The sequence below is a fragment of the Aethalodelphis obliquidens genome, unplaced genomic scaffold (assembly GCF_003676395.1).
Source record: "Aethalodelphis obliquidens isolate GAN/ISIS:26980383/991018 unplaced genomic scaffold, ASM367639v1 scaffold7, whole genome shotgun sequence".
Classification (NCBI taxonomy): domain Eukaryota; kingdom Metazoa; phylum Chordata; class Mammalia; order Artiodactyla; family Delphinidae; genus Aethalodelphis; species Aethalodelphis obliquidens.
This window is the reverse complement of record NW_020837951.1, coordinates 8702931-8729346: the sequence shown is the minus strand read 5'-3', so window position 1 is coordinate 8729346 and position 26416 is coordinate 8702931. Positions and strand designations below refer to the sequence as shown.

Sequence of the window (26416 nt, the reverse complement as noted above, 5' to 3'; positions counted from 1 at the left end):
TTGTGGGCTTTTGGACCATGCAAATAGTGTGGCCATGTGATGGCCAGATTTTGGCCATGCATCCACTAGGAAAATGTTTTACCCTTCCACCCAGAACCAAGCAGAGTCAACTTTCCTTGCTGCCTGCCTCTGCAGGGCAGTATTTTGTTTTTTCTCTAGTCTATCCTTCCCCAAAGATATATTCCTTCTTGGGTTCCCAACCTGATGTTCCAGTTTCGCCGTCATCCTGCCTGGACCCACGTAGATGCCCCCATAGCTGGTAGTAGCATTATTGTTAACCTTCCTCCAGAGATGATTTTCAAAATATTTGTCAGTATGGCATATGCACCAAGCCAATCAGAAAAGATACAGACTGTACCTGTGCATAACTTCTGAACATTAATTCTAACTTCCTAGGCTTATGTTTCTGCTCCCTTTCTGGCCTCAGATGATTTTCCTGACTTTCTCGCAAGGTTATCTATACATTTAAAAAGTGTATTTTCAATACTTCTCCTAGCAATTTTATGTATTTTGTTGCCGTTATATTTGGAGATATGTAGTCTATAATATTGCTAGAAATAAAGTCCAAGTAAGTTTATTAGGCTCATGCAACAAACATCCAGGAGTAAGCAGTCCAAAGCTGAGACTGTAGCTTAACGTCATTTGAGACCTAGACTCTCTCAATCTTTCTGCTTTGCAGGCCATGGCAAAGCACTTAAGGAGCACACTCAACTAGAAATCCTAGTGGACTCCGTAAAAACAAAAACAAAATAAGCAAACAAGAACTTTTCCAGAAGCCCCACTCAATGACTTCTATAATACGTAACATGGGCTAGAAGTTGGTCACATGCCTATGCCTAGTCCAACTACTGGCTAATGAAAATGAGTTTACCACGAAGAGTCTGGACCAATTATGTCATTCCCTCCAGTTGGGGTGGAGCTTCTCCTAGGGGTTCCCGGCATAGTGCTTGCCACACAGAGGGCACTGGTCCTTTCATTGAACACTTACTGAGCATCCACTACGAGCCAAAGGCTCTGTGGAGGCACAAAAGGATTTGACACAATCTCTGCTAGACAAACTGAGATAGGTCAAAGGGTTTAGGACTCGGTATCCGCTCAATTCTCAGCGGTGGCCCTAGAGTCCCTAATGCAGATTGACCTGCTCCAGGTTATACTGCGCAGCCGCCGGCTCTCTCTGAGCACGCTCCTGACGCCCCGCCCCAAACGCGAGTCCCGTATGCGCACATCGCTTTCTCTCTGACGCACCCCCGGAAGCACTGGCAGTTTTGGTGGGGGCTGGACCGGGAAGCGTTTCCGGGGGCGGGAGGCGCAGGCTGAGGCGGTTGCGGCGGCGACGGCTTGAACGGGCCTGGCGCCGGCGGCGGCGGAAACTATCCCACCGGTGGGCTATGTGAGCGTCGAGGACTTGGCAGGTATGTCGGAGTCTGGACAACGGGTACTAAGGGGGCAGGAGGGGAAACCGGAGAGGTATAAGGGCTTCTCTGCAGGTCGCGGCGCGCGCACCGCTGGCACCGCCAGGCCCATAACGCCGACCGGGATGCTGAAGCCGCGCGCGGGCCGTTGGAGTCCCGGCACCCCGGGTCCAACACCTACTGTCTCCGGCCAGCCCGGCGCGCGTACAGCGACCCGAAGGCCCCTGAGGCAGCATTTCGCCCAAGGTCACCCCGCGGCGGCGGACCTCAGCGGGCCAGAGCGCTTAGAGATCCTGCCCCCCCGTCAGTCCGCCCGCCGGCCTTTCGGGGGCGCCGGGTAGGCGCGGCTTGGCGGCCTCGGAATCGAGTCAAGGCCGGGAGAAAGACTACACCGGGACTTCGCTGATACCTGCCTCTGTTTACCTCTGTGTTTCACCTTTTTTGTTGTCTGTGTCACCTGTGGTCACCTGCCCTTTTTGCCTCTCAACTCGGCTCCTGTCAACTTTGTATTTCTCTCCACTTTGGCTCTCTCGAACCCATCTCGGAGTATCTGGACCCTGTCTTTATTTCTGTTTCCATCTTGCTTCTGTGTCTCCTGACCCTGTATTTCCCTTTTAGTCCTTAACTTTCATTCATGGCCTGCTTGTCGGTCCAGCTCTTTGCCCATCTGTGTTTCTCTCTCTCTCTGCCAATCGTGTGTCCTTCTGTCTTGTTTTTGCCTCTCCTAACTGGGTTTTTCTGGGCGAGCCTGCCCTGACCTCTGAGCCATGGAAGGTGACTCATGACCCTGTGAAGCTTCCTGCACGGGTGACAATGTCAGCGACTAGACTGCCGTCTGACCTCAACTCTGACAGGTGTCGCCCAACCTAAGTGTCAGGGTGCAGGAGCTCCTGGAGGACAGAGAGAAGGCCATCTCAGGGCCAAAGTAACTGGATGAATCCTTGCTTTTTCTTACCGTGGTTTTTCAGGCCTGCCCAGCTCCCTACTTCCCTTGCTCCATCCACATGGCCTCCAGGGTTCTAAAGAGCCTGCTTTCTGAGTTACAGCTGCTTAACCAGGCCTGTCTCCAGGCTAAGGAAGGGTCTGAGATCCTCTGCCCCTTGGGGCTCATGGAACAGTAGCAGAATTTCTGGGAGAGCTGTATGCTTAGTTCAGAGATTGTGTCACTGTGTACAGTTAAATTATGAGAAACATAATAATTTGGGGTTCTTCATTCTTTGCTTTACAAAAGTATTCACCGGAGAAATAAGCCAGACACAAAAGAACAAATATCGTATGAGTCCACTTATATGAGGTATCTAAAATAGGCAAATTCATGGAGACAGAAAGTGGAGTATAGTTTACCAAGGGCTGAGTGGGAGGAGGGAGTGGAGAGTTTAATGGATACAGAGTTTTAGTTTGGGATTATGAAAAAGTTCTGCAAATGGATAATGGTGATGTTTCCACAACAACATAAATATACTTAATGCCACTAATTGTACACTTTAAATGGTTAAAATGGTAAATTTCATGTTAGGTATATTTTTACCAAAAAAAATTGCTAAGTGTAGATTCCTGGAACTAACAAGCGCTATGAAAAATGTGACTTTAAAAATTCATTCTGTAGCTTTTAGGAACATTTAGTTGAACTTAACGTTTCTTGATGCCTGCTCTCCACAGCCAAGGTCCTTAGAAAAGGAGTTTGGTTGAAAGAATTTAGTTAAAAATTTCTACTTGTAGCAGGTTCCCACCCTGGCTGTCCCTCCATATTCATTGGATTCAGTGCAGGAATCTGCTACACAAGCAGAAAATTTGAGGAAGATTTTAACTTTTCACATGAAGAAAACTCTTAGGGTTGGAAAAATAGTCTTTTATAATAATGAAAAATTGTGTTATTTTCTTGTGTGTTTTCTGATGGGGGAGGCCTTTGTTTTATGTTCTCTCATCTAAGTTATCGGTTTGTTTGTAAGCTAGTTTATCAAGGTTTCTTATAAGGTGTAGCAGCTGAATTACTACCGTATTGAATCCTAGATACCATCGATTCTTTTATGTACCACCAAAGGAAGAGAAAACACTGCCAATTAAGCTATTACATATGCTTCTTTACATTTTTTTTTTTTTTTTTTTTTTTTTGCGGTACGCGGGCCTCTCACTGTTGTAGCCTCTCCTGTTGCGGAGCACAGGCTCCGGACGCGCAGGCTCAACGGTCATGGCTCACGGGCCCAACCGCTCCGCGGCATGTGGGATCCTCCCGGACCGGGGCACGAACCCGCGTACCCTGCATCGGCAGGCGGACTCTCAACCACTGCGCCACCACGGAAGCCCGCTTCTTTACATTTTTAAACTTATTTAGACTTTATTTTTTTTGGTTGTGCCGGGTCTTAGTTGGGGTGGATGGGCTCCTTAGTTGCAGCATGCAAACTCTCAGCCACGGCATGCACATGGGATCTAGTTCCCCCACCAAGGATTGAACCCAGGCCCCCTGCATTGGGAGCGCAGAGTCCAAATCACTGCACCACCAGGGAAGTCCCTAGACATTTAAAAATGATACTCTAGTGTATGTGTAAAAAGAAGAAAAGTGAAATAAATTGGTTAAAGTGTTCATTAACCTTCTTAACCTTCCTACTCTTGAATACTTTTCAATTCAGAGTTGCATCCGTGCTTTTCCACAGTGTCATCTTTTGTGCCATCAGAAACGTTGATGAGGCTCTCAGGAATGCTCTATCATTGTCTTAGGCAGAGACAACTGTTATAACTTCCACCTGGACATCACATCTTGATTTCAGAAATTTAAAAATGTGAAAAAAATGTGCCTCATATAATCAGTTGAATATAGTGCTATATTATTTTCATGAACTTTTCCTTTTTACCTTATTTATGTTTGCAATTAGAATAGAAAGAGACTTTTGTCTTATTTGTAACATACTGAGGAAAAAACTTTTATTTTGTTCGTATGTAGAACATACATACCGGCAAGTGCTGTTTCTTCCTTCTGCTTTCTTGATTGAGCTTCTTATCCGGAATTCTAATGAATATGAGGGTGCAGTTAAAAACATTTCCTTGGCTTTATTGTAAGGTAATGGCAGGATGACTGATAAGTGGGGAGTTAGTGGTTAGAACAATAACTTCTCTTTTGAATCTCAAAGAATTTACCACAATGGACCTATTTGCCCTGATGTTCTTAAGTAAACATTCAGCTGTGGCATGAATCAAACTTCACAAAGTAGGTAGCTTGTTTTTTAAAAACCCTAAAATAGGTTTTACTAAGTTCTTTGGCTACAGTGTTCCAATTAGAAAATATAGGGGTATTGATTGATAATGGTCTGGAGGCCAAAAACACTTTTGCAAAGGATAGTTTAATTCTGCAAAATTACATAGGTATCGACCAGTGTTGGTTTCCTATTTTTGACAGATGTACCATGGTAATACAAGATGTTAACATTAAAGGAAAACTGGCTGACAGTCATATGGGAACTCAACATTTTTTGCAACTTTTATGTAAAACTAAAATTATCCCGTAATTAAAAGTTTATTTAAAAAATACAAAGGCAGAAGCTAAGAAGGTACAGAAACAAAGCTAATATAACCAAAAAATATCAATCGTGATTAATTTTCTTTCTGCTACTCACCCACAAGTATAGTATTTATTAGCAAGGCACTGGTACACAGTGAATAGCATCAGCATCTCTTACATTTTCAACGTGATTTTTCTTTTCAGAAATCAGTGTGATTTTAATTTGAAACAAAACTAAGAAATGGGTTCCTCTTCCTCGTTCATTCATACTGCTTTTTGATGGTCATGGCATAAGGAACTTTATCCCAGGAATACAACTTTGCATTAGGTAAGCTATAAACTCGCTAAAAATGCAGTGTTTTAAATTATTTACTAAAATGGTTTCTTTTTCAGTAAAAAATAATAATGTAGTTGTATTTAATTGCCCTAGACCGGAAAGGTTCTTTTACTTCTCTTCTGAGGAGTATATATTGCACATTTTAAGGCCAATCACTGCCATACTTTGTGCTGTTAGAGCATTTAAATTCCAAGAAATTTTCTGCTAAGTGACTTTTTTTTTTAACTTAGAAAAATATTAGATTTGGAATTACGCTTCTGTTTAAATCCTGACATAACCACTTCTGAGATATGTGGCCTTGGACAGATCTTTTAACCTTCTTGAGCTTTAGTTTAACTCGTGAGTGTGATGATACAGGGGTATTGCCAGACCCAAGTTTACATAGTCTGCTTTGTGAACTGTAAAGCATTTGACTTAAGTATTTTTGTACGCATGGGGTGTTGGTATTATTGTACACTTGTACCAGTCTAGAGATTTACTAAAGTAATATTTACTGTGTTAAAATGTGCTCTCTACAGTAAGCATGCAAATTACCATGTGCCGTGATTAAGAAATCTCTGGAGGGCTTCAAGAAAAGTCACTCATGGGTTGGCTTCCCTATTATATTGTTGTCCTCTGTGTTTTTAGGATATGTCATTGGTATTTAAATAGTGTATAAAACTTGACATACAATTCCTCAGCTGAATAATAAATACAGGCTGCTTTTAAACTTGTCAGAGTTGGAAGGGATCTTGGAGGTCATCTAGTTCAGTGATTCTTTTTATTATTATTATTAATTTATTTTATTTTGGCTGCGTTGGTTCTTTGTTTCTGCGCACGGGCTTTTCTCTAGTTGCGGCGAGCGGGGCTACTCTTCAGTGCAGTGTGCGGGCTTCTCATTGCAGTGGCTTCTCTTGTTGCTGAGCGCAGGGTCTAGGCACGTGGGCTTCAGTAGTTGTGGCATGCAGGCTCAGTAGTTGTGGTGCACCGGCTTAGTTGCTCCGCGGCATGTGGGATCTTCCCAGACCAGGGCTCAAACCCGTGTCCCCTGCATTGGCAGGTAGATTCTTAGCCACTGCACCACCAGGGAAGCCCTCGTTCAGTGATTCTTTAATATTTACCCTTTGTCCTCTGCTTTAAAAAAAAGCCAGATAATCTCAGTGAACAATGGAAGGAGTTAGCTGGGATTGGTATGTTTGTTTTAGAACTGTTACTATTGGATTTTTTTTTTTTTAACTTTGCAAGGTGACATATAAAATTGCTAGTACTTCATTAAGTCTGAAGACGGTGAATAATTTGCCCTGGAGTTTATGAATGTGTTGTACATTGTGGATTGTTTCAGGTATTTATTTGTGAAAATACTCATCTTTACCTTCCATACTGTCTCATCTCTCAGACTGTATTGGGCCTGAGCAAGTGTTTTGAATTTAAATTCCAGGTTCACTGCTTACTGGTTATATGACCTTAGGCAAGTAGTTTAGCCTCTTTGTCTATTTCTTATTCTATATAATAGGAATAAAAAATATCTATCGAGTGGGTTGTTATGAGGATTAAATGAGAATACGAAAAGTGCTTTGCACAGTCTTTTACAATACATGCGTTAAATACATGTTAGATGCTGTTACCTCTCCTACTAATTATGACATTTTCCTAGTTACCCAGTTGGGATTGGTAACTACTTTACCTTGCATCCCTCTGTTTTTTAAAACTGCTTTAATGAGACATAATTCATAGGTAGTTAAGAGGTTTTTTTTAGTATATTTAATGGGTTGTATACCCATCACCACAACTTAATTTTAGAATTTTTGTCTCCCCTTTAAAAAAAAAAAACCAATTTGCAGTCACTCCTCGCCCTGTAGTTCCTTGCAGCCGCTGATTTACTTTTTATCTCTGGATTTCCCTATTCTGGACATTTCATATAAATGAAATCACACAAGATTTAGCCTTTTGTGTCTAACTTCTTTCATTTGGCACAGTGTTTCAAGGCTCAGCCATGTTGTCGTATCTATCAATACTTCATTCTTTTTTATTGCCGAAAGAATGGCATAATACATATAGTATGTAATAAAATGGAATAATATTCCATTTTGTAGGTATATCACATTCTGTTTATCCAGTCATCAGTTGAGGACATTTGAGTTGGTTCCACTTTTTGGCCATTATGTATAATGCTGTTATAGACATTCATGGATAAGTTTTCTGTGGACATTATATGTTTTCATTTCTCTTGGGTATATACCTAAGAGTAGAATTGTTGAGTTACGTGATAACTCTGTTTAACTTTTTGAGGAGCTGCCAAACTGTTTTCCAAAGTGGCTGCCCCATTTTACATTCCCACCAGTAATGTATAAGGGTTCTAATCCTTCCATATCCTCTCCAACACTTGTTAGTGTCTGTCTTATTTATCATAGCCATCCAAGTGGGTGAAAAGTGATGTCTCATTGTAGTTTCGATTTGCATTTCTCTAATGAGTAATGATATTGAACGTCTTTTGTATGCTCTTTTGTATATCTTCTTTGGGGAAATGTCTATTCAAATCCTTTACCCATTTTTCAATTGGGTAGTCTTTTTATTATTGAATTTTAAGAGTTCTTTATGTATTCTGGATACAAGTTACTTATCAATTATACGATTTGAATATATTTTCTCCCATGTTGTAGGTTATCTTTTCATTTTCTTTTTTAATAGATCTTTATTGGAGTATAATTTCTTCACAATACTGTGTTAGTTTCTGTTGTACACCAAAGTGAATCAGCCATATGCATGCATATATACCCATTGTCCCCTCCCTCTTGAGCCTCCCTCCCATCCTCCCTATCCCACCCCTCTAGGTCATGGCAGAGCACCGAGCTGATCTCCCTGTGCTATGCTGCTGCTTCCCACTAGCTAATTATTTTACATTCGGTAGTCTTTTCATTTTCTTGATAGTATTATGTGTACCTTGGGCTACTCTTGCATCTTTCTGCCTACCCAGTCAGTTAGTCCCATCAATTCTGTTTTCCATACCCACTGTTACTTTCATTGCCTCAAACCTAGAGCATATTTACTGAAATCTTAGAATTGACCTTTGTTTCAGACTTGCTCCTGCTTTAAGACCATCAACAGATTATCCTTTCTGAACATATTTCACAGCATGTCACACAGAAGTTTTCAGTGCTGCCTCCAGTGCCCACATTTAAAGCTCAAACTCAGCCTTCAGCAGGATAGTACCAGTCATTCCTTCCAGATTTATCTCTCACCACTCGCTGTCACTTGTAGAAGGAAGCACAGGTAATGATGTACATGCCACTAGCAGTGGTCTTGAATGGAAAAGAGCTTTTGAGAGGACCTTCTGGTGGTAATTTTATCATAAAATAGAATCTTGCCCTCAGTGTGATGGTACCAGTAACTCAATTTTTTCGGTGTGTCACACTCATAATACACTCAACCTACAAGAGATTAAAATAAACCAGAATGCCATGTGGTTTATAATGTTTCTTTCTGTGTTAATAAGTGAGATAGGCTTACAGTTTTTTCTTTGTTGTCCAGTTTTGATAGCACGGTTTTATAAAAAATAATTAGCAAGTTTTCTCCTATCTTTGTTCCCTTTCTCCCTTCTTCCCCCTCTGAAACAGTTTATATAGCATAGGAATTAGTTTCAAAGAATTTTCCCGTTGTGCTTTGGGCAGTCATTTGATTATGTTTTATCATTTCTCCATAGTTACTAATCTGTTAGATTTCTATATTTTTCTATAAAGTTTTTATCAGTGAGACTTTAAAATTTATTAGGGGAAAATTGTTTTCTATTTTAAAGTTTCTATCATGTGATTATATTTCATTTCTTATTCCTAATTTTGTGAATTTGACATTTCTAGATTTATTATTGTGTGATCACTTGTAATCAAATGAGCTCATGTATGCATTTCTGCTTTGGGGGATTTATTGATGCTCTCTGTGGCCACTTATGATCATTTATGTAAATGTCCTATGGAAACTGAAAAAGAAGATGTATTATTTGTAGGATACAGAGGTTGTATGTTTCAGTTAAATTAGCATTATTAATGATAACCAGTCTAAACCTCTAGATCCAAATTATCTTTTGCCTTATTGATTTATTAAAGATTAAAAGAGGGACATTTATATTTCTTACTATAATTATGTTTCTGTCACTGTTGTGGGTTTTTTTTTGAAAACTGTACTACATTTACACGTAGAAGTTCGCAAGTTAACCCTCATGTGAATTATAGAATTCATCAATTATCAATAAACTTTCACCTCATTTGATGCTTTTTTTAAAAGATTTATTTATTTATTTATTTTTGGCTGTGTTGGTTCTTCGTTGCTGTGCGCGGGCTCTTTCTAGTTGGCGGTGAGCAGGGACCACTCCTCGTTGCACTGCGTGGGCTTCTCATTGCGGTGGCTTCTCTTTGTTGCTGAGCACGGGGTCTACGTGCGTGGGCTTCAGTAGCTGTGGTTCACGGGCTCTAGAGCGCAGGCTCAATAGTTGTGGCGCACGGTCTTAGTTGCCCCGTGGCATGTGGGATCTTCCCGGACCAGGGCTCAAACCTGTGTCCCCTGCACTGGCAGGTGGATTCCTAACCACTGCACCACCAGGGAAGCCCCTCATTTGATGCTTTTTACATTGAATTTACTTTGATATTAATATTGTTGTCTGAAATTTTTTTGTTTTCATATACCTGTTCTTTTTACTTTTGACCTTTTTTTGTGATGGATTCTATTCACTTTCCTATATCTAAAAAAGTACTTCACCTTCATTTTGAAAGATATTTTGATTGGGTATAGAATTCTAGGTTGACAGTTTTTTCTTTCAGCACTTTAAAGATGTCTACTGTTCTTGCATTGTCTCCTTTCTTCTGGCTGGCATTGTTTCTGACAAGAAGCTTGCAACCTTTCTTACCTTTGGTCCTCTGTACACAATGAATCCTTTTTCTCTGGCTGCTTTTAAGATTTTCTCTTCGTTACTAGTTTTCAGTGATTTGATTATGATATGCCTTGGTATATAGTTTTCTTCATACTTCTTGTGCTTGGGGTTTGTCAAGCTTCTTGGATCTGTGGCTTTATAGTTTTTATCAACTTTAGGAAGATTTTGGCTGTTATTTAAATAAATTTTGGGCTTTATACCCTCCCACTCCTTCAGAGACTCCAATTTTGTGCCTTGAAGTTGTCCCACAACTCACTGATACTCTTTCCCCCCTTCCTGTTTTTTTTTTTTTCAGCTTTTTTCTATTTTAGGTTGTTTGTGTTGCTGTGTTTTCAAGTTCACTAATGTTTTCTTCATGTTAATTCTTTTGTTATTCTCATCCAGTGTTTGTAGAAGTTCAATTTGGGTTTTTTTGTTTTCCTGTCTACCTACTATGCTTAATTTTCCTCTATTTTCTTGAACACATGGGATGTAGAATTTTCTACCATTTGTATAAGTTTGTCATTTCTGGTTCTGTTTCTGTTGATCAGTTTTTTCTTTTTTCTCTCTCCTTAATATGGGTTATATTTTCTTGCTTCTTTGCATCCCAGGTGATTTTTTTTTTTTTATTGAATGCCAGACATGAATTTTACCTTGTTGGGTTCTGGATTTTTTGTATTATGTAAATATCCTTAAGCTTTGTTCTGGAACACAATTAAGTTATTTGGAAATATTTTAATCCTTTTGAGGCTTTTTTTAAAATTTATTTTTAGTTGCCTTGGGTCTTCATTGCTGCGCACGGGCTTTCTCTAGTTGTGGAGAGCGGGGGCTACTCTTCGTTGCAGTGTGCGGGCTTCTCATTGTGGTGGCTTCTCTTGTTGTGCAGCACAGGCTCTAGGCACATGGGCTTCAGTAGTTGTGGCACGCAGGCTCAGTAGTTGTGGCTCACGGGCTCTAGAGCTCAGGCTCAGTAGTTGTGGCACATGGGCTTAGTTGCTCCGCAGCATGTGTGAGGCTTGTTTTTAAGCTTTGTTTAATGGGACCAGAACCGCATTTTGTCTAGGGATAATTTGTCCCCACTGCTGAGGCACGACTCTTCTGAATACTCAAGGCTTTACACTCAGGCAAGTTTTCTTCTATTAAATATTTTATTTGATTATTCCTTCTACTCCATTCGTTTTGTTATTTCTTTCAAGGGTGCTAATTAGCCATATGTTGGATCTCTATTCTCTGTTCTCCTGTTCTGTTATCTTCTCCCTTGCTGTTTTCACATTTTTATCATCCTCCTGCATAAAAGTTCCTCAAAGTGCCTTCCCCATCATTGATTCCATTTTCTATAGTTGCAATTCTGCTCCTTATTGCCTGTTTAAATTTTTGCTCTATTTTAGTTTCCTTACATCTTGTCTTTAATTCAGTTGGCTCTTTTTTTCATATCATTCTACTGTATTGTCTTATCTTCCTTAAACTTCATTCATGGGGACTGCGTTTTCATGTTTGTGGAAATCAGTTTAAAAATGCTATCTAAACTGTACTCTTTGTTTACACTTTACTATTTTCTTGGTTATTGTAGAATCTATTTACAGACCCCATTTATTTACAGAATAAAACTATGTTGGGAAACATTTTGCTCAGGTCTGAAAATTTCCCCCTTTTGGGGAAGATTATTTTGGGGTCCTTCACTGTATACCTGAATGCTGTTATAATCAACTCTTAGCTCTTTTGCTGGAGGATGGGCTGACTATATGGACACCAGGGTTAGCTTGAGTAGAATGGCTGGGGCTGGAGGCTAGGTCTGAGGCACTGTTAAGAGAGTTTGAGCACTTCCTTCTGTGTTGGTGAAATTGTTTTACCAGGGGCCTATTTTTGTCTCTTTGGCCCTTGGCTGGCAAAGGATGGGCTATGTTTTTGCCTCCTTCCTGGAGCTACCCTCTCACGTCAAGTCTTTAAAAATTTTCTGCTGAGGCAGTGTGCAACCCTTGGTATCCCAATGCAGACATCTCTGAATGTTGCCAATATGCAAGACCTTTCCTGTGGTCTGCCTTGGCTTTTTAGCTGCAGGCCTTCCAGATGAACAGGTATCTGTTGGTCCTCTGTCAGGATTACTGCTACCAGAATTGCCTGGTTGCTAAACCAGGTGGAATTGCCAGGTCAGTGTCTCCCTTTATCCTGGCCCCATCTCCACGATATCCTTAATTAAAATTTGTTGCATATAGATAACTCTGATCCCAACTTTTCAGGCTAGCTTTTCTGTATTTCTTAGATTTTTTGGCTAGGATGTAGTAGATGGGAAGAATTATATGCTGCTCTCAAGTCTTCCTCTTAACCTGGTGACACCAAAATTTATAGTGACAGGATGTATAACTTTAGAGTATACCAGGTTCCCGCCTCTGAATTCCTCTTGGATTTGTAATTCTTTTGTGGTACTTTTATCAGGCTTTGCATTGAATAACAGGGTTGTATGCGTGTTTTTTATCTCCCTACCAGATTATAAGCTCTGGACAGTGACATTCCTTCATTATCTTAGAAATCTCCCACGGTACTTTGCATATAGTGTTTTATGTTGTGGGGTTTTTAAAAAAATTTTTTTAGTGAGTTAATTACTTTTATGAAACTCTTTAACAATTGAAATGGCAACTGTACTATTAATATAGGTCACAACTGCCTGTGAGTTTGTACATATTGCTTATATAGCAGGAAAACCTATAGGAGAGGGGGAATATGTAGAAATGCCACATTCACTCAAATTTAAGGGTAGAGGTCAGATACTTGCTAAATTACAAAGACTGTTAACCACCTTGACACAGTTAAAAATAAAGTTACATGACTTTTTTTCCAATTTTTTGTTTTTCATGTGTGGTAAAAAATAAATATCATTCAGGGGGCTTCCCTGGTGGCGCAGTGGTTGAGAATCTGCCTGCCAATGCAGGGGACACGGGTTTGAGCCCTGGCCTGGGAGGATCCCACATACTGCAGAGCCACTAGGCTCGTGAGCCACAACTACTGAGCCTGCGCGTCTGGAGCCTGTGCTCCACAACAAGAGAGGCCGCGATGGTGAGAGGCCAGCGCACCGCAATGAAGAGTGGCCCCCACTTGCCACAACTAGAGAAGGCCCTCGCACAGAAACGAAGACCCAACACAGCAAAAATAAAATTAATTAATTAATAAACTCCTACCCCCAACATCTAAAATAATAATAATAATAAATATCATTCAATTTGCCACTTTAACCATTTTCAGGTGTACAGTTTAGTGACATTAATTATACCCCAGTGTTGTGCAATCAGCACCACTTTCTAGTTCCAAAATATTTTCATCACCCTAAATAGAAACTCTATCCATTAAGCAATAACTCCCCATTTCTCACTCACCTGAGCCCCTGGTAACCTCTAATCTACTTTCTCTGAATTTGCCTATTCTAGATATTTCACATAAGTAGAATTATACATTTGTACTTTTTGTCTGGCTTACATAAATGTTTAGCATGTTGTTTTAGTGTAATGTTTTCAGTGTTCATCCATGTTGCAGCATATATCAGAACTTCATTCCTTTCTATTTGTGCTATCTATGTGTCTTTTCAGTATAATTGATTTATAATATTGTTAAAGTCCTCTATTTCCTTATAGATCTTCTGTCCTGTTTTTCTATCCATTATTGAAAGTGAGGTAATGAAGTCTCCACCTGTTTTATAGATGTGTATGTTTCTCTCTTCAATTCTGTTAATATATATTTCTTTTGTTAGGTGTATATATGTTTTGTTTTAAATTTTTATTTATTTATTTATTTATTTATGGCTGTGTTGGGTCCTTGTTGCTGCGCGTGGGCTTTCTCTAGTTGTAGCGAGTGGGGGCTACTGTTCATTGCGGTGCGTGGGCTTCCCATTGCGGTGGTTTCTCTTGTTGTGGAGCATGGGCTCTAGGCACGCGGGCTTCAGCAGTTGTGGCTCCCAGGCTCTAGAGCGCAGGCTCAGTAGTTGTGACGCACCAGCTTAGTTGCTCAGTGGGATCTTCCCAGAACAGGGATTGAACCTGTGTCCCCTGCATTGGCAGGCAGATTCTTATACACTGCCACCAGGGAAGCCCTAGGTACATATATGTTTTTAATTGTCATGTATTCTTGATAGAGTGATCCTTTTTGACTTAAAATTTATTTTGTCTGATAATAATATAGTCACCACACCGCTCTTTCTGTTTCTCTTTGCACGACATACCTTTTCCATTATTTTACTTTCAACATCTTTGTGCCTTTGTATCTAAAGTGAGTCTCTTATAGACAACATACAGATAAACCATGTTTTTTTAATCCATTCTGCCAGTCTCTTGCCTTTTAATTGGAGAGCTAATCCATTTACATTTGAAGTAATTTACTGATGAAGGAGGATTTATTTCTACCATTTATTTCTAGCTATCTTCTGTGTATCTTACATGTTTTTTGTTCCTCAACTCCTCCCTTACTGCTTTTTAATTGAGATTTTTGTTTTGTTTTGTATACAGTTTTGATTCCCTTCTTTCCTTTTCATGTATATTTTTAGTTATTTTCCTAGTAGTTACCTTGAGGTTTACAATTAACATCTTAAACTTAGCTAGTTTCAATAGCATATGAACACTGTGCTCCTCTACATCTCCATCCCTCCCTCTTCATTATTGTTATTGTCACTGATTACATCTTAATACATTGTGTGCCTAATAACATAGATTTATAATTATTGTTTTATTCATTTGCCTTTTAAATCATTCGGGAAAAAAAGAGGAGTTGTAAACCAAAGGTATAATATCAGCTCTTACATTTACCTATGTTGTTACCTTTACCAGTAGTCTTTATTCCTTCCTATGGCTTTGAATTACTATCTAGTTTTATTTTGTTTGTTTGTTTTTGCGGTACACGGGCCTCTCACTGTTGTGGCCTCTCCCGTTGTGGAGCACAGGCTCCGGATGCGCAGGCTCAGCAGCCATGGCTCACGGGCCCAGCCACTCCGCGGCATGTGGGATCTTCCCGGACCGGGGCACGAACCCGTGTCCCCTGCATCGGCAGGCGGACTCTCAACCACTGCACCACCAGGGCAGCCCTCTAGTGTTCTTTTATCTCAGCCTGAAGGACACCTTTATCATTTCTTGTAGAGGAAACCTATTAGTAACAAACACCCTTAGCTTTTGTTTATCTGGGAATGTCTTAATTTCTCCTTCATTCTTGAAAGGATAGTTTTGCGGGTGTAGAATTCCTGGTTGACAGATCCTTATCCTAGCACTTTAAATATGTCTAAATATGTCGTGCACTGCCTTCTGAGTGCCGTGGTTTCTGATGAGCAGTTAGCTGTTGGTCTTACTGAGGATCCCTTTTGTGTGATGAGTGGCTTCTTTCTTGCTGCTTTCAAGATTCTCCATTGTCTTTGGCTTTCCACTATTTGACTTACAGTGGATCTCATGTGGATCTCTTTAATTTTATCTCCTTGGAGTTAAGCTTCTTGGATGTGTGAGGTTTATGTCTTTCATCAAATTCAGGATGTTTTCAATCATTATGTCATTTAATATCTTTTCTATTCTTTTTTCTCCTGAGACTCTGATTTGCATGTTGGTATATTTGGTTTTCCATAGGTACTTCAGATTGTGTTTCTTTTTCTTCATTCCTAATACTCCTCAGACTGGATATTTCAATTGCTTTACATTTGAGTTTGATGAATTTTTTTCCTTTTGCCTGCTTAAATCTGCCATTGGACTCCTTATTATGAATTTTTAATTTCAACTTGTATTTGTTTCCTTGGTCTGCCATAATAAAATACCACAGGCTAGGTGACCTAAGCAACAAAAATTTATTTTTTCAGAATTTTAGAGGCTAGAAGTCTGAGATCAAAATGTTGGCAGATTTGGTTCCTCCTGAGGCCTTTCTCTTTGGCTTGCAGGTGCCAACTTTTCACTGTCTTCACATTGCACGCATGCCTGATGTCTCTCTGTCCAAATTTCATTTCTTATAAAAATACCAGTCAGCTTGGATTAGGTCCCAACCTAACAACCTCGTTTTAATTTAATTACCTTTTTAAAGGCCCTAAATCCAAATATAGTCACATTCTGGAGTACTGGGGATTAGGGCTTTAACATAGCAATTTTGGAAGGGTACAACTCAGCCCATAATACAGCTGTTAGACTTTTCAGCTCCAGAATTTCTATTTGGTTACATTTTATAATTTCTGTCTCTTTATTGCCATTGTTCTCCTGATTTTCTTTAGTTCCTTGTCCATAGTTTTCTTTAACAATTTGAGCATATCCAAGACAGTTGACTTTAACAGCTTTGACTAGCACTTAATAATGTCTGGAATTCTTCAAGGATAGTTTCTAATTCTTTTTTTCCTGTGAATGTACCGTATTTTCCTTTTTCTTTGTATACTTAGTAATTTTTGGTTCAGAACTGGATATTTTTAGTATTCTAATGTGGTAGCTCTTGGAATCAGATTCTTCCCCTCCTGGGGGATTTATTTTGTTTCTTGTTGATGGCTGCAGTTGTCTATATGGTGATTTTTTTCTAAACTGTTTTGCAAAGTCTGTATTCCTTGTTGCATGTAGTCACGGAAGTCTCTGTTGCTTTATCTATGTGATAGGCTGTGTCCTGACAGAGATTTCCTTAAATATTTGGGCCCAAAGAATGGGGAATGGTGTTTGTATTTTAAAATCTTCCGATGGATGCTACTGGGAAAACCACTGCAGCCTGAGGGGGCCAAGAAAAAGCTTGTGTGGGTTGGCCAAGATGCAAAACCCCAAATTTTTGGACAGTGTTGTTCTTGCCACCCTGGCATCAGCCAAGCACTCTTGGAAATTGGGCCACTGTCCTACAAATTGTGGCAGAGCTGAGGAATGGGGATTATTGCTGGTTTGCAGCATGCTGCTCTCTTAACAAGGTTTAGCAGCTTCTTCTTTCATCAAGCATTGCATTGGTTGCTGTAAGTGTCTGATCAGATTCCAGAGTTCAGAAATGGTTTATTCTGATCATTTTAACAGTTTACTAGTTGTTTTAGTGGAGGGATTGACACCTAAAGCTTCCTACTCCACCATTTTCTCTAACATCGCTTATGGCGTTTATTTTTATAGAACTGTTTTTAAAAGCCTTATCTCGGTCACATAAAATTCCACAACAGATATTTGAAATCTTGAGGAAAAGATGAGTTATTCAGTAAATAGTGTAGGAAAAACAGGCTTGCCATTTTGGAGGGGAAAGGAAAAACTGGATCCTAACCTTCTCCTTATACCAAAGTAAACTCTTTTTTTTTTTTTTTTTTGTGGTACGCGGGCCTCTCACTGCTGTGGCCTCTCCCGTTGCGGAGCACAGGCTCCGGACGCACAGGCTCAGCGGCCATGGCTCACGGGCGCAGCCGCTCCGCGGCATGTGGGATCTTCCCGGACTGGGGCACGAACCCGTGTCCCCTGCATCGGCAGGCGGACTCTCAACCACTGCGCCACCGGGGAAGCCCTGGGTAGGAATTTTTAAAGGATGTATATGATTTATTCTGATATATGTGCAGAGAAGTTTCTAGAATATACAGAAGTTTTTTAATGGTGATTTCCTTCCAGGGGAGGTGGGGGACTAGGAATAAATGATGGAGAGATTTTTTTTTAACATCTTTTTTGTAAATTTTTTATGCGTGTGTTTTATTCCCCCCTTTTTTCAAATAGCTAAGATCAAAATTCTTTACTGATGAGATAAGAGAATCCAGATGTAGTTCTCAGAATTTACATACCTCTAGTCTCTATACATTTATGTAGTTAACTTTTCCTTTTGAAATTACAAATACCTAAATAATTTATTTCCTGGTCTTATTTTTTTGTTTGTTTTAAATTATTATGAAATGTTTTAAGAGCTATAAACCATAAATTAATACTTCATTCTAAAAACACTGCCTTACCTCTTAAAATTATTAATGACTTATCTGGTATTTTAGCATCTTCTTAGAAGAGGCAGTGATGTGGTAGGAAAAATAGCATAGGCTTTGGAGTCATAGAGACCTAGATTTCAAATTCCAGCGTAATAAAAACTAGCTTTTATTTTAGCCTTAGGAAAGTTACTTGAAATAGTGAACTTAAGAATGTCAGTCCTCTACGTTTGCAGGGTCGTTACAAAGATTAGGTGAAAAAAGATGTACAGTTCCTGGTATTGGGTTGGCCAAAAATTTCCATGTTACAGAGAAACCCAAACAAACTTCGGCCGACCCAATATATAGTAATTACTCAGGAAACATTAGTTTCTTCTCTTGGCATCTCTCCCTATCTCTGAAAGATAACTTTCAACCTTTGTTGGGTTATCTGCTTCTTTTATCTCATACTTAGAAAATCTGGTATTTAGCAATGTTTAGATATGGTATTAGACCTAGGTGACAAATAGCACCAATAAATCTTTTGAGTTTTCTGGTTTGTTTTAATTTACTATGGAATTATGAGGCCTGAGCATGCTGCAGAGTTCATCTCGTTGATCACTCTTGTTAGGAATTGTCTCTAATGCTTGACTCATCCCACAAAATATATTTACAGTAACGCCACAGGCAATCCCTTATTCTTCGTTATAAATTTATTTTCAGATTAAGTTCATTCAGTAACAGGGACAGTATTTACTATCCTCTTTGTTCTATAACTTTTTAAACAATTTGGAGATCAGCCAATAGAATACCTTGCCTTGCCATTTCGTTCTGCTTCACATTATGAGAAGCTCTTAAAGGGCTTAAATGCTGACAGCAACTAGAGAAACCCATATTGTTTGGGACCTAGGCGAGTTCACCCCTGTGGTGCTGAAGGACCAAAGGCCTGACTGTTCTGGCCCCACCTGTTCAGCCCCCTGACCCCTTAGTGGGTTCTAGCCTGGTGGTTTCCTTTCAGTTCCTTGCAGTTACCATGATCATTTCTGCCTGAGAGCCTTCACATGTGCTTTTCCTTTTTTCCACAATTCCTTCCTCACCCCAACTTGTCAAATATGGGTTGAACCTGAGGCCTCTTAAAAATTCTGTCGTTTGGAACAGGTATTGTGTTTGTTTTGACTAGAAATATTTACTTTGTTTTACTTGAGATTTATATAGCTTACAAATATCTCTGGATTCTATTTTCCCACTCATAGACACAGGCGGTATCAAGCGTTAATACCGTAAAGAATGGTGGCTCGTTCCTGCTTTTGGCACACTCGCACCTGCAAGCCTTGCTCTGGGGAATGAATGCTCCACCCACCATGCCCACAGGCCAGGGGACTTTATGGAACTGTGGAACTTGTCTTAGTTTTCTTAGTGATCAATAAGTTTCTCTTTGGGCTGGAATTAGTACTAATTTTTCTTTCTCTTGTAGCACCAAACAAGATTTGTGATGAAATGGAGCCTGGAACAAACTCTTTTCGAGTAGAATTTCCTGATTTTTCCAGCACCATTCTGCAGAAACTGAACCAGCAGCGCCAGCAAGGACAATTATGTGATGTCTCCATTGTTGTCCAAGGCCACATTTTCCGAGCACACAAAGCCGTTCTTGCTGCCAGTTCACCCTACTTTTGTGACCAGGTACTCCTCAAAAACAGCAGGAGGATTGTTTTGCCTGATGTGATGAACCCCAGAGTGTTTGAGAACATTCTCCTATCAAGTTACACGGGACGTCTAGTAATGCCTGCTCCAGAAATTGTTAGTTACTTAACAGCTGCAAGCTTCCTCCAGATGTGGCATGTGGTAGACAAATGCACTGAGGTTTTAGAAGGAAACCCTACAGTCCTTTGTCAGAAGCTAAATCATGGCAGTGACCACCAGTCTCCCAGCAGCAGTAGTTACAATGGCCTGGTAGAGAGCTTTGAACTGGGCTCTGGGGGCCATACGGATTTCCCCAAAGCCCAGGAACTGAGGGATGGAGAGAATGAAGAGGAGAGCACCAAAGACGAGCTGTCATCTCAGCTCACCGAGCATGAATACCTTCCTAGCAACTCGTCCACAGAGCATGACCGGCTAAGCACTGAGATGGCGAGCCAGGATGGGGAGGAGGGGGCCAGCGACAGTGCCGAATTCCACTACACCCGGCCCATGTACAGCAAGCCCAGCATAATGGCTCACAAACGCTGGATCCATGTGAAGCCTGAGCGCTTTGAGCAAGCGTGCGAGGGCATGGATGTGCATGCATCCTACGATGAGCACCAGGTCACAGAGTCCATCAACACCATGCAGACAGAGCACTCGGTCCAGCCCTCGGGAGTAGAGGAAGACTTTCACATCGGGGAAAAGAAAGTGGAAGCGGAGTTTGATGAACAGGCTGATGAAAGCAATTATGACGAGCAGGTGGATTTCTATGGCTCTTCCATGGAAGAGTTTTCTGGAGAGAGGTCGGATGGGAATCTCATTGGGCACAGACAGGAGGCTGCCCTAGCAACAGGCTACAGTGAGAATATTGAAATGGTAACAGGGATTAAAGAAGAAGCTTCCCACCTAGGATTCTCAGCCACCGACAAGCTGTATCCTTGTCAGTGTGGGAAAAGTTTCACTCACAAGAGTCAGAGAGATCGACACATGAGCATGCACCTTGGTCTTCGGCCTTATGGCTGTGGTGTCTGTGGTAAGAAATTCAAAATGAAGCATCATCTCGTGGGCCACATGAAAATTCACACAGGCATAAAGCCATATGAGTGTAATATCTGTGCAAAGAGATTTATGTGGAGGGACAGTTTCCACAGGCATGTGACTTCTTGTACCAAGTCCTACGAAGCTGCAAAGGCTGAGCAGAATACGACTGAGGCTAACTAAAAACAGGGTCTGGCCCTTGAGTGGCAGGCACAAAAATAAACTATGGTAATTATGCAAATCTGGGCACAGATGATGCGTGCTACTTGCTATTATGAGAGAAGCTTAAAAAAAAGGAAGATATTTCTGAAAGACCAGCTCTAAGTAGGCCAATTAAAAAATCTTAATTCTTCAAATTTGTATGTTCCAGGCCTGGAGTGGGTAATGGGGATAAGTTAGCCCACCTCACACCTGGCAAGGTAAACCTTCAGGCCCATTGTGAATGAGGCAGGTGGACTTGGTGATAGAGACACCTGCACTTTGAATTGGACTCCAACCCACCAGTTCCATTTCAGGTGGCAGCAGTTTTTGATCACTCATTATTACAAGGTCATATTGGAATTTTATTTTGCTCTTACTATAGATACTTAGGTAATGTGGGTTTGTTTTGGTAGCTGCTTCACTGAATGAAATGCTACTTATGTAATAGCTACAGATAATGTGATTCCTAGGATACTAAGTTGATTAACAGAGCTCTCTTACCTGGGTTTATTCTTTCTAAAGGGTATTTTAACCAAAACTATGGAGATACTAAGAGGGTGACATTCTAAGTAAGAAACAAATAACTTATGGTACAAGCTTCAAATTCTGTAAGATGCCACTGTCACAATGTGTTTCAGACTCTTGATAAGTCAGAGTTTTATATTTTAGTACTAACATTTAGTTTAAACAACTGTTTGTAATTGTAATTCTCTAGGGTGCCAGACATAGGTATTTCTAACTGGTTTGCTGTCCCAAATCCTGTTTAATTGTAGCATCCACACAGTGGGATCTGCTCTGTGGCTAGTAGACATCTAGCCTGCTTTGACTCTCCGACCACGGTACCATTGGCTGCTCCAGCCGATTCACTCTGTCTTAGATTACGGTGCTTCCTGAAGAGGTCAGTCAATGACCACAGTTACTGGGAAGGAGCCAGAAGTCACGGCTGAGAGTTACCTGTGAACTTCAGGAGCTAATAGAGTGCTACAGTGACACTCCAACTGAGAGTAGCTGAGTAGCAGAATTTTGAGTGTCAGGTTATACTTGGGTGGGGCAAGTTGTGGGGTACAATTACCCAAGAAAAGAGGAGTCTTGAAAATACACTGGTGGGGGAGATACTCGTAGAGGGGTACACTGAGCTAATCCTCCTGGCTCTTTAGGAGTGCTGGAATGTGTTTTAAAAGGCAGAAAGAAAGAGTCCTAATTTTAAGAAGTAGTCCACAGATTCATGCTCTCATATTATAGATAAAGCTGCGTAAGTTTACAAGTCCACATAGCTATATCTACCAAAAAAAAACAAGAAAAGCAGCTATTCTGAGACCTTTTCTGAGGATCACTCAGAGGTTTTAGGTTAAAAAAGAAGCATGTTCAGGATGTTTTAAGCTGTGTAACATACCTGAAGTTGTCACCAGGGTAGGGACAGGGTGCTACTGTTATGTTAACTTTTCCGTAAACTTACCGGCTTATTATTTCTTAGTGGAAACTTTTTTCCTTAAAATAAAAATAACTTTTCTTGGATTTGGGGTGAAGTTTTGTTCTAAAAGTTTGGCTTTGCTCTAAAGTGAGAGACTCTGCTGGCAATGGCCTCTGATCCTCAAGCTCCTACCATCAAGGCATTTACTTGTTAAACGTTGTTGGGAAAGGGGAAAGGAAGACTTACTTACCAGTTAACTCTTGTAATCGAGGTTACAAAACAGGGATGTATTCATTAACACTGTATCATTCTCGATATATAAAAAGCACTTTGTATTTAAAACTTTATTATAAATATATATATATATTGATTTTCTAACCTAGAAACTAGATATTACCTCTTGGTTGTTTGCCACGTTAATATCTTCTTCTCTTAGTGTTGAAACTTCAGTTAACAGTCATCTCTGTGTACCTAACAGAGAATATAGAAGTGACTTACAATCAAGCTCAGTTGCTCCTTCTCTTTTTCTCACGTTAGAAGCAGTGGGTTTTAGGTAGGATCCTAGCCTTTATATGTGAGGAGAAATTGTTGTATTACTCCTACTAATTTCAGTACTAAGGCAGTGAAGTCATTTTGTTCTGCCAAAAGCTGATCACCCTCTCCCACGGTTATCAGCAAACCATTTTCTGCCTCTTTGGAAGGTTTGATGTGCTGGTTTCTATTAAAGATTCTATTCAAATGAATGTTGGGACACTTGGGAAGAAGAGTCTGAGAGGTAAAATAAGAATATTCTGGAAAAATCATGGTCCTTCAATTATGTTGAGATCAGCACAGCACCCCGTCATGAGTAATGGTGAGGAAGAGCTCTTGTTCAGCCAGGACTACTGGGCAGCTCTTCGGTGGTAGTTTTGGAAACAGTCAGTTGTGCTGGGACTTATTTAATGTGTTATGAAGAGAGGGATATCTTTTATTGAACTCCTTATATGTACATCAGCTACTAAATGTAGAATATAAAATGTAAGTTCCTCACATCTGCAGTTTTAAGCTTTTTATGATAGTGGGGTTTTTGTAAAAATTAGAGTTGCTAATCAGGTCAGCCAGAGCCTGTGAGGTGGCTGGGCATCTGAAGTGCTGGCCATGTTCAGAGAGGCGGGGGGAAGGGCATTGCCTTAGTTTGGATGTTAAAAGTGAATGTTTATAAACTTTGCTTTTAGGATTAGGAGATCATACTGTATTACTACCTTTTTTTTTTCCTGCCCACCCTGAGTTGGATAGATAGTCTCTCTCCTTACCCTCAGTACAGCTTTAGAAAATCTTTATCCTTCCCATTGAGTTTGGATAGCAGGGGGTTAACATTTCCAAACAGTCTTTCAGGGATCTTGTCAATGGCCTACAACCAAGGTATTTGTCCCCTACTTTGAGTCTTAACTGTGGTTTTTCTCCATTCCCAGTGGGACAGGGCTTCAAGGCACCACCAGTGGTATTTAATATTAGTACTTATGCTATGCCTTTAATTTTAGATACACACATTGCAATAATCCACTTGGTAAAGTAGTTATCACCGTCTAACTGAGGAAGGACTACGATAGCCTTTCCTCTACTGTGGAGGGTTGTCCTCTGGCACTCTCGGACCCCAGCCTGTTGATTCTGATTTCTAGATCTCACATTCCTCCAGTCTCTTCTTTTGGCCACTACTTTCAAAGAGTCTGCCCAAAAGGGTCTCCTCCGTTCTAGTGGGCATTTGATGAACTAAATTGACCCTAAGCTGACTTCTAGCTGTTTGGGAAAGCTGCTTAGTCTCAGTGGTCTTCCCACGGAGGCACACACCTCCTCAAGCTGCTGTAGAAGTGAAGTTGGGGCAGAGCAGAAGCAACAACACTGTGCTTTCCCTGAGGAAGAGGATTTGCTGCAGCCCCCTGGGGGAGGGTGGAGAGGATGCCATCCCACCAAAGCCAGGTGTTTGCTTTTATAAGGTCTCCGATAATTAGGAATACTGAAAACCAAGCAACATATATCCGCGGCCTCACCCTCAGCCGTCTGTGCCACACTAATTTTGTGATTTAGGTTGCTTTCATGGGTGACTAACTTTATTCAGTGAAACCAGGGTGTGTGTTTGTTTGGGTTTTTTCTTTGCTACTTATGTGTTTAAAGGTACATGTTTCTTATTTCAAATCTCTACTGATAGTGCCCTATGGGAAGATGCTGGAACACATTTTGCAAATGTGACTTTTTTTTTTTTTTTAGTTTTGCTTGAAGCCTGTGTCATAATGTCAGTTGCTGCTGCCTTCTTTCCTTTTATGAGGTTCCCAATGTTTCTTCTAGAAAATTACTTTATTTATGCAAGTCAGGTGACTCTTAGACCCAAAACCATTTGATGATAAATAGATTATCATTAGGTGCATATCTTATTGATATTTTGTGAAATGTTATGCCTGTGTTGCAAAAGTTGAATAGTTTTGTCTTTATATATTGCTGTCTTCAGTGTACAGCATGGTTTTACTTAATTGAATGTTACTGTTTAATATTTTCTTCTTATAGAAGAGACCACGGCCTTTTGTATGACATGTTTTAATAAATGTTATCTGTCAACTTTGTAAAAGTTTTGTTTTTCACTGTGGATATATGACCACATATCTTTGTTTTCATTCTGGCTTTTGCCACCTGAGAATAAAAGTTATATCGTGGCCTTTTGACAAGTAAATGCCAAATAGACAGCCCGATCAAATGGGTAGCGAGTGATCATTTGCTGTGTCAGGCATTTATGACGATTAACTCACATAAACCCCCACCAGCCCCATCAGGGATTTAGGTGTGCTGGTTATTCTCTGTTTGCTCCTCCAGATTCCCTCCCCACCTTGTGCTTCGCTTTGGAGGCTTGCCCCTATGGACCCGTCCTTCTGGCTTCTGGTTAGGATCTACCAGAGACACGCTGGGAGGAGCTAGGCGGATGGGAGGAGCAAAAAGGCAGGGCATTCACTCTCCCGGCTCCTTTCTGCCAGGTGTGGGTGGACAGCAGATGGGCTCCTCTGCCTAGGCCCCAGCTCCTGTCAGGCAGCTTCAGGGCTGGGTAGCAACACCCTTCTCTTGTCCTTTCAAGCTGAGGGTTGGTCTGACTCCCTGTTTTGCCGGCCCTCGGGGGCTTAAGTGTCCTCATAGGAGTTCCTTAACCCCCTGCCCGTACCCTTTGTAAATAGTCCCTTACGAAACTCTCCTCAGTCCCCCCAGCTGAGTATGGATCTGTTTTCCTGCCAGAACCCCAGATGATGCCTTGGGTATACTCGTTTCACATGTGAGCCTGCTGTGATTCAGAGGAGGTAGGTCTGTTACCAAACGTGGTTCTGCGACTGTGGGGTGGAGCTGAGATTCAAAAGCAGTATTTCTGGCTACAACACACGGAGGTGGTTTTTCCACTGCTCCGCAATGCCTCCATGCTCTTTAGTTGGGTCTCTGCTTCACCTCACTTTCCCCTCCCCTACTCCCCTCCCTCTCCCCCCCGCCCGCCAAGAAAACCCTCAAGAGGCAGCAATAGTGCTCTTTAAAAGTGCCGCAGGCACTGTGGGCCCCACGTATTTCCTAACAACAGCTCATTACCAGAGACACTGCTTGTTTTAGACCAAACTTAACCATCTTCCCACACAAACCTTCTGTTACCACTGTTTGTTGTGAGGGTTTTTTTTCCCCTCCCCACTGCTGATTTTGAAGCCAGCTACAGATTGCCTCAGCTAGCTTAGCCATTCTCTGTATGGGAAGAAGTCCAAAATAACCATTTCTGCCCTTTTTTTGAGGTGGGGCTGGTCCACCCTGACCAAGGGCAAGCAGTTCAGGCGCTGCAGCATGGTGACCCCTCCAACCCCTACTTTTACCCTTCCTGGGTACCCTGCTGAGGCCTCTGGTTACCTGCAGTCCAGCCCACCTAGGAAGCATGTTTTCCCATACAGCTCCTGCAGGGGCAGAGACCTTTGTGTGTGAAGATGAGAAGCACCGTTTCTTATTGAGAGAAAGGAAAAAGATGAAGTGGCTCATTTGTATTTGGGAACAGAAGTGGGGTGGAATGTGAGGGGTGTTATCCAGATGGAGCATGTAACACCTGTGCAGTTTATTTAGATTTCCTCATAGTTAGATCAGGGACTGCTT

General features: G+C 41.0%; 1 protein-coding gene across 2 annotated transcripts; it reads left to right on the top strand.

Moving 5' to 3' along the window:
• Nucleotides 1–1267: 1267 nt before the first annotated feature.
• On the top strand, nt 1268–24881 carry ZBTB43 (zinc finger and BTB domain containing 43). Of its 2 annotated transcripts, XM_027104836.1 has the most exons (3): nt 1272–1412; nt 5110–5233; nt 19427–24881. In XM_027104836.1, the coding sequence occupies exon 3, from the start codon at nt 19450–19452 to the stop codon at nt 20851–20853; it is 1404 nt and encodes a 467-aa protein (XP_026960637.1). In that variant the 5' UTR covers nt 1272–1412; nt 5110–5233; nt 19427–19449; the 3' UTR covers nt 20854–24881. The 2 variants fall into 2 exon arrangements, with proteins under 2 accessions (XP_026960638.1, XP_026960637.1); XM_027104837.1 differs by lacking the exon at nt 5110–5233 and having other exon boundaries at nt 1268–1412.
• The last annotated feature ends 1535 nt before the right edge of the window (nt 24882–26416 follow it).

Coding starts and splice junctions, on each gene's coding strand:
- ZBTB43 (XM_027104837.1), top strand. CDS start 19,450: ATGGAGCCTGGAACAAACTCTTTTCGAGTAGAATTTCCTGATTTTTCC.